Source organism: Poecile atricapillus, chromosome 16 (assembly GCF_030490865.1).
Source record: "Poecile atricapillus isolate bPoeAtr1 chromosome 16, bPoeAtr1.hap1, whole genome shotgun sequence".
Taxonomy (NCBI): Eukaryota; Metazoa; Chordata; class Aves; order Passeriformes; family Paridae; genus Poecile; species Poecile atricapillus.
Window position 1 is genome coordinate 2,853,215 of NC_081264.1, and position 8,431 is coordinate 2,861,645.

Consider the following 8,431-nt stretch of genomic DNA (forward strand, 5'->3'; position numbering starts at 1 on the left):
TAAAAAAAAACCAAAACAAAGCCAAGAAAAACAAAGAGGAAGTAGAACAAGCAATAACAAATATTTAACTTTGCATTTTTAGTAACAACAGACCATATGCTGAGGCCTGGTAAAGACTAGACAATTCTTGTCCAAGTCACTGAGTCCTTGTCAGAAAGTTTCCACTAGCACACTTTTGAGACCCTGGAGAGGTTTACAGTGAGAGATTTTTTTTTTTTCAATTTCTACTCAGAAGGGCCCCACCATGTTTCAGCCCTAATCACTTTAAGACTCACATGTAGAACAGCTTAATTTCCAGGTCATTGATCTCCAAAGCTCTGGTCAGGCACTACTGTCAGTAGGTAAAGTCACCATGTATTTAAGAAAGAGTAGGAAAAATAAGAAAAGAATAAGATAATTGCTCAAGAGAAATGCAAGCCTAAAAATGTAAGGGAAATAATAGCAAGACATGAAAGCCCCATATCAACAGCCAACATAAGCAGCTTAAAGGACAACTTTCATTCAGCATATTTGCTTTAAGGCTGCCAGAGCTATGGCCTGCAGAGCCTATTTTAAACAAAGTCTAATGGGGTGGACCTGCAGGACTCTGAGGCAAAAGATGCACAATGACAGGCAGACAGCACTTGGTTGTTTGTAAAAAGGGGACAGAGGTACAATGCCAAAGTCAGCCAGCAATGAGGTGAGCACTGATGGAAGCAGCTAAAAGAGCAGAAGTGCCCTTACAGCTTTTTCCATTTCTTTAAGTGAAGTATCTCTATTGTCAGGGAAGTTATGGAGACAAGTTACCTCAAATGATTACGTATCATTAAGTAACAACAACAGAATTGGAGAATGGGAGTTTGGAGACAGAATTGTGCTGCCCAGCAGGCTGTACCCGCTCACCACTGACATAGGAAAAGCAAACACTTTGTTGTCAGCAACCGAACAGTGATTTTTGTTTGGTTTTCACTTCGACAATAGAAACTTAGAAGCAAGCTGGGAGAGGCAAGATCTCATCCCAAAAGAAAGAAGCCCTGGATTAATTAAAGCAGGTCATACAAAACACATGGACTGCTTTTAGGAGTTTTCTTCTCACAGGATAACGGGATTTCAGTTTTAATATATTTTGGACAGAGTATCAACTACTGCTCATAAACCCTTCTTTTAGTGATTTCTCTTTTCAACACCAATTAACTTAAAAATAAGCAGATGCAAACTATTTCAGTAGTCCTGTTCCATCCATAGCAGTTATACTGAACACCAGGTAACATTAAAGAAAAACCTCCCAATTCTAGTTCCATGATTCAGTAGAGATTTTTGTCTGCAACACAAGGTCAGGGGAAAAAATAAAACACAAACCAGCACATCTTGACCACATGTATAAGCACAAAATTAAGAATTTTACTGAGTTCACAAATTGTAAGCACCCATCAAATGTTACTCTGTATTTCTGAAAATAAATATATTATAGCAGTAAGAGGAGAAAAAAAAAAGATACCCGTCACCCACAATTTAATTTTTACAACATAAAATGCAATCACAGTGATTTCTCACATTTTTATCACCCCTGCCCTCATGCTAATGAGCAATCTAAGTTTAGCTAAAAGCAGTGTCACATTCTACAGCAATCCTTATCTTGTGCCACACACTCACTGCTGCTGACCTTAACAGGTAGCTTTTGGGGTAATTTCAGGGCAAAGCCTGCAACAATGTTATTGACACATCCTACTTCCTCCAAGAGGACCTTCGCTCACCTTTTACCACGAGGTAGGTTCCACTCATGCTAATTTACAGGCTATTACAATCTCTGGGCTAAAGGTAGAGTGTATTGTTTTAATCTAAGCACAGATATTCACTATTAGAAAACATTCTCAGGATGTTCACTTCTAAGTCAGCTCAGGGATCAAAGGAATAATTGAGGGGAGGGAATGCTCTTAGGATGCTGTACAAATACTTCAAGTTTTGGTAGAGTTTACAGCCCACGTTGCACCTTGTAGGAGGAAATCCACTGCGTGATGCAGAGCTAAGACTGCAGAGTTCAGCACACACCACTGCTTAAGGTTTAAATTCACCAAGGAATTATTCTACATCAGATGCAGTTAACGTTTTGCAACCTGTCAAAATCATTTATACAGCAAAGCAAGCTGTTCTTTTCAGTAAACACTGCAGATCACAAGCATCAAGAATTAAAAGCCATGAATACACTCCATGGGTTTATTTCTGCAGAGGCTTCACAGATCCAACAGAAGACTGAGACAAGTCTACTCACAGATCCATTTACTCATCATCAGAAATTATTTATACTGTTTCTCTTCAAAAGCCATACTTAAGGCTTTCACTAACTAGGCACATCTCTTACAGCAGTTATGACCTGGAATGTAGGACACAGGGCCCACAGACACACAGCATCTGACCCCAGCAATCAGCCTGGCTGACGCTGACTGAGCTGCTGCTCTGAGTTATTTTACTGACACGTACCTGACAGGCAGTGAGGGAGCAGAGGGCACAAAAGGCACTCCGAGGAGAAGTTTATACCCTACATAGGAAGGGATGTTCCTGCACAAAACCGAATGCAGGTCTCAGTGCTGCAGATGTGTGTTACTGTGCAGGCAGTTCTAACAGCAATAAACTAATATGATTTATGATTGCAACACAACTACCATAAAAACTCCCTCAACAAAAAAAAAAAAAGTTATCTATATACTTTGAGATCCTCTCTCTCATACCTTAATCAAAATTTTTCTAAACTGACACTGTACAGCTGGTCAAGAACACCAGAAATTAGGTGATGTAATTACATCCTATTTTTGCAGTAATGCAATCCTTGTATCAACACATCCAACGGTGCTTTACAGCTATTACAAAAGTCTGTATTATGCTTTCATCAAGAAAAAGTGTTAAAACCTAAGGAAAACAGACAACATGATCAGCTAGTGTTAAAACCTAAGGAAAACAGACAACATGATCAGCTTCTGAGCAAAGAAAACACCAGAAACAAACACAAAGGGGAAAAGCTTTTAAAGTACCAAAACTACAGCATATCTAGGAGGTTCTTACTTTTCATCAGAGAAAAATCTTCTAATGTCAATTTGGTGTGCCTCTATAACTCCAAAATAGGAGACAGAAAAGGCAGAGCAGTAGCCCAAGGTCATGTACCGTGTCAGCTGCACAGAAGCAGAGAACCCAGATCTATCCCACACTCCATTAGACTACAGTCTCCTCTTAATTAGATAGGAAAATTAACCATACTGAAAAAAGCAACTGAATTCAACTACTAATCAAGTTTTCCAAGAGGACTCAGCAGTGTATGTTCTATGACCTCTGTCAGTCTGGTCTCATACTTACTCACTCAGCAACCAAAGCTTTAGTTTGGGTAGTCTGATTTTTCACTTACTTGTTTATAATAAACACAACTAATGTACTTTGGCACAGAAGGCTAACAAACCTCTGTGTTGTCATTTGTCTCATGAGATGACAGAAACACTCCTGACTTTTCAGGAACAAAAAGACATCCCCTTCTCATCCTCTGTGAGGAAAAGGGGAAAGACAAAGGGGGAAAAAAAAAAAAGCTTTTGAATGACTGTTTATTCAATTTTCAATAGCCAGCCTGATTTCCTCTCCAGGAAACAGAGGAGTGAGTGAAGCACATCTGTCTCCATGGTCAAGACTGATGTCACCAGTAACTGCTCAGCTGGTACTGGTGAACTACAGACCCAAAGCCAGAGCCCTCTGGAAGGTGTTGGTGTGGGGAGAGCAGATCCCCAGCACAGCACAAAACTGCAGCAGCAGGGCAACCCTTCCCCCACCACACAACAGCTCCAGAGCACATTCTCCTCTGCCCATCCTAATTACCTTGCCCTTAGCTAAAGAGTCACCACAATTTCCACTGCCCCCAAGAGCTGCAGCATTTACTTTTTTTCAAGTTGTTAATTACAACTCCAGGGCAAAGTCTACTGTAAACTTTTACTCCCTACCTAAACAATTTAATATTCTGCAAGCTTTTGTTTCTGTTGTCCAGCTCCCCAAGAAATGCAGCCTTCACCTTCCTTCGCTGAGTCTTCACTCCGTTTCCCAGTTTTTCAGCAAGCACACAGCATTTACACATAATGTAAGAAGATTGCCCAATCATGCTTTTTTTAGGAAAAAAATAGAAACATTCTTGTTCTTTTAGTCCTGTATGCAAAGCAAGATGTCCATTTAATGACTTGACTATCCAAAGGTCAGTTACCAAATTTGGTCAACAACGGTGCCATCACAGCCGTCAACGTTCTTGTCACTGTCAAAAGCAACAACTGTCACCTTGCTATTATCAGGAAGGGAAGGCAACTGGAATATTCGCCATGTAGATTCTATTTACAGTCTGCATTGCATCCAAAAATGTCTTCCAATGATTATACATCGAGCTTGATAAAGATTAACCCAAAGGCAAGAAGAATGTCCAGTTAAACGCTTACTTACTCAAGGTTAGTTTTCAAAGCCAACAGCAGCATTGGGAAATCCCACCTCAAATAAGCAAACTGAGTTGAATGAGAAGCACTTTTTAAAATACCTGTCTAGTGTAGTTATGTACTTATGACTCATGCAATGAAAGACTCCCTGAATTTTTTGTTGGCTAGCACACAGAAACCTCGTCACAAGGAACTAATTTAAGAGACAGCAATCTTGCATCTATCGAGAAGAAAGAATAATTTCAGTATGTACAGGTCATATACATTGGAATAGGTCACACTATCATACAGAATCCTAGGAAATAAAAAAAAATTAAATAAATCATACTTACAAAAGATATGCAAGCGGCCAGCAACAAAATTCTAACTAGTAAGTCTTCAAATTGTTCAATCACAAGCTCGAGTAAGGTTTTTCCTGCAATATGTAACAAAGCCATTGAGTCATGCACATTTACAAAAATGAATTCTCAACAAGAATTAGCAGAAGATTTCATAACCATGCTCACCTTCCTCTGCCGGCAGCTCTGTCAGTAGAAGATTTTTCCAGGAAGCATGTCAAAGAAAAGAAATAATCGAAGAAACACATTAGAGCATTATCAGGCATCCATACCAGATATTCCTCCTGAATTGCACACTCAGCTGGGTTGGATTTGACAGACATACTGAAAGCACAACTAAGGCGGCTCTTTTCACCAGGGTATGTGAATGGGCCCGAGAGTTTTACATTTTAAGACACATAAAGGTTCGCGGGAATGTGCCAAGGGTTATAATTCAGCCAAGTCATCACTCCAACCAGCTGTGGGACTTCTGCTGTTGCTGCACACAAAGGGTCAAAGGCTCAAAACGCTTTTCAAATGCTTTCTGACCAAGCTTTTCCTCCACATTCACTTCAAAAAAAGATACAAACCATCAAACTTGGTTCAAAATATTTCAGATTCTTTCCTCCATTTTAATGGTATGTCCTTATTTCTGCTCTCCCCTTTATGCTCCTGCAACTAGATTCAGTAATCCAAAAGGCATAAAAGCAGTGTTAAAGCTAAAAAACCACGTCCACCGTGTAATCTTATCATAGATTTTCATTTTTACACAACGGCAAGGGAGTTCAGAAGGGACTAGGTCAGCCAAGCAGTGATAATTTAAAAAAAATCGTGTGAAATTTGTGTCCCGACTGGAGAGAAGAATATAAAATAAGGGGCTGAAAGGCGCTAAAAAGCTGGGGAAAATGAAGGTCAAGACGGAAGGAAAAAAAATAAAAAATAAAAAAAAAGGCAAATCCTAAACCCCAAAGAGCTTCATTTCAGAATGGAAGAAGGTTTCCCACCGCTACGGTGAAAGGGAACGGAGGTGCCACCCTCCTCCCCAGAGCAGCCCTGCGAGCTCGGGATTGAAAGAAACCCACGAGGTGGAGTTCAAGTCAGCCATCTTCTCTCCCTCGCTCCTATTCCGGGTCCTGGAAGAGATGCCGGCTTTGCCAGTGCACACGCGTTAGGCCTCGCACAGGGCCTCGGCAAGGATGAGGGAGAGGAGAGAGGGCTGGGAAAGGGAACCGGGGGGAAAGAGGGCGAGCGCCGGCGGCAGCATCCCCGCGGCGGGGCCGCCTCACCTACCGTTGGAGCCCCATTTCTCCTTCAGCTTCTTCACTTGCTCGAGGCTGAGCCCGGTGCTCTCGTTGACGCCGAAATAAGCCAAAACTTCCTCCACAGTCTTTGTGTGCGCGTTCTCCATGGCTGGGGCAGGGAGCAGCAAATGGTGCCGTGCCTCGCCTCTTCCTCCTCCCTCTCCTCCTCAGCGGCGGCGGGGGCGGCGGCGAGACCCCTCCTCAGCCCTCACCACCCCCGTGCTACCACCATAGACCCTCTCCCGCAGCAGAGGAGCCCGAGCACACCTCCCTCTTCGCGGAGGAGGCCGGGAGGGGCAGGAAAAAAATTAAAAAAAAAAAATAAATTAAAAGCCAGGGAAAGCCGCCCTAAAAAAAAAAAATTAGAAAAAAAAAAACAGGAAAAGAAAAAAAAAACCACCCCCCCCTCACGCCTCCGAGGGAGCCGAGCCGCCTCTCCAGCGGGGACCAGGGACTCCGGGCGGGGAGCGCGCGGGCCCCCAGAGCCGCTGTAGCCTTGGGGCCGCGGCAGATCCCTGCGGGGATGGGCCGCGTCCAGGTGGCCAAGCGGCCTCTCCGCTCGCCTCAGCGGCTCCGAGCCGCCCCCGGTAACGGAGGGCGATAACGACGCGGGGGAGAAAAAGCCGCAACTGCTCCGCTGCCCGCGAAAGGTCAGGATCGCCCCCTTCCTTCCTTCTCTAGCAGCCTGATCCCCCCCGGCCGGCCCAGGCCGCTGTCGCCGTCACGGCTCGGGCTCCCCCGCGCCCGCCGCTGCCTCCGCTCGCTCCGGTCGCACAGCGGCGGCGGCGGCTCTAATGTAACTCGGGGGCCGCCCGGTGCTCTCTCGCCGCCGCGGCATGTGGACGCCGCTCATTGGCGGGGCCGGGGCCCGGGGCGGGCATCCCGGCGGCCCCGCCCGCGGGGCGGAGGCGATGGCTGCGGCGCTGCCGCCCGTGCTCCCGCCCGGGGCCCGGCGGCGGCTGCGCTTCACGCGGCCGTGCCGCCGCTTCCGCTGCACGCGGGGACAGCCCCGCAGGTGCGGTGGCCGCTTTCCCGCCCCTGCTGCCCTGGCGGGAACCGCCCCTGTCCCGGCCTCAGCCCGCCGTGAGGGGGAGCGGGGCGCCTGAGGGGAGCTGCCCGCCATAGGGGTCTTGACGCGGGGGGTGGCGCGGAGCTGCACCGGCGCGTATCGCGACAGGAGCGGCAGGCGTCCTGTGGGCACTGCCCTCGCCATGTCGTGATAGGAGCCTCATCCAGTCCAGGGGTGAGTGTGGGGTTGGCCCCCACCTCAGTAGCATCATCCGGTCAAAGGGCGACTGTGAGGGTGGCGCGCTCTGTCACGACCGGAGCATCATCCGGTCAGAGTGTGAGGGTGAGACTCTCACAGGGAGGCCGTGGATTCTCCCCCTCTGGAGACATCCAAACCCCCTGGGCGCGTTCCTGTGTCACCTTGCCTTGGCAGAGAGTTGGACTGAGTGACCTCAGGGGTCTCTTCCAGCCCTAAAGACTGTGATTCTGTGGGGCTGCAGCGGCCTCTGTCGCGACAGGAGCCTCATCCATCACGAGTGTGCAGAGGTGAGGGCCGTGCGCCTCGGGGCTGTGGCAGGGGTCACTCCGCAGAGGTCCTGCCCTGTGCTGGCACTGAGCAGTGTCCCCAGTTGCCGTCGCACACGTCCCGGTGACAGCACACTCAGCCCCGGCGATAACGTGAGGAGGAATAAACTGCGCGCTGTGTTTTCAGCGCGGGTGTGGGGTGAGGTACCAGCTTCCCTCAGCACCGTGCCTCGGCTCTGGCACAGGAACCGACAGCACAGAAAACTGACTGATCCATCCAATCCCACCCGGTAATTTATGGGAACTTCAGTGTACACAAACTGGAGAGAAATCAGCGCCAACTGACATTAATACACCTGCAACACACACGCACAACACAGCGAGCGGCATAAATACCTTGAAAACTTGGTTCCAAGCGATGTTCTTGTGTACATATGCCTGTGCAAATACCAGATTTGATCCCTACATGTGTGCTGGCTTACATAAATGCAGATCTTACATACAATCTGCATTTCCACCACTTATAAACCACCCACAGCACCATGATATAAGAAACTGCATGTTTGATCTGGAATGAAATATTTCAGTCTTACCTCTGTGCTGGAAAAGGGATGGAGAGGGGACAACCCGTTTAAAATTATGGTGTTCTAGGGTATGTTTGGCCCTATATCCTTCCTAACAAAAGTATAACTGCTCGAAAAGGCTCCTCTGTGAATGGCCAAGGTCCAAGGAAGGATAACTTGACAGGCTACACTTCACAGGGCAGTTCTGAATGAAAATTCTTGAGCTAGATCTGATGACCTAGTTCAGGTAAAGCAATTACTTATTCCATGCCATGCCCATATTAATTTCA

At 46.7% G+C, this 8,431-nt stretch overlaps 1 protein-coding gene across 2 annotated transcripts in view; it reads right to left on the bottom strand.

Moving 5' to 3' along the window:
• Positions 1–6,331, bottom strand: part of ATP2A2 (ATPase sarcoplasmic/endoplasmic reticulum Ca2+ transporting 2) — a 43,821-nt gene extending 37,490 nt beyond the window's left edge. For both annotated transcript variants that reach the window (XM_058851507.1, XM_058851506.1), the window contains exons 1-3: positions 6,035–6,331; positions 4,934–4,951; positions 4,760–4,842 (exon numbers count right to left, since the gene is read on the bottom strand). In XM_058851507.1, coding sequence (XP_058707490.1) covers positions 4,760–4,842; positions 4,934–4,951; positions 6,035–6,152 — 219 coding nt within the window. In that variant the 5' untranslated portion in view covers positions 6,153–6,331. The remainder of the gene's footprint in view (positions 1–4,759; positions 4,843–4,933; positions 4,952–6,034) is intronic.
• Between the last annotated feature and the right edge of the window lie 2,100 nt (positions 6,332–8,431).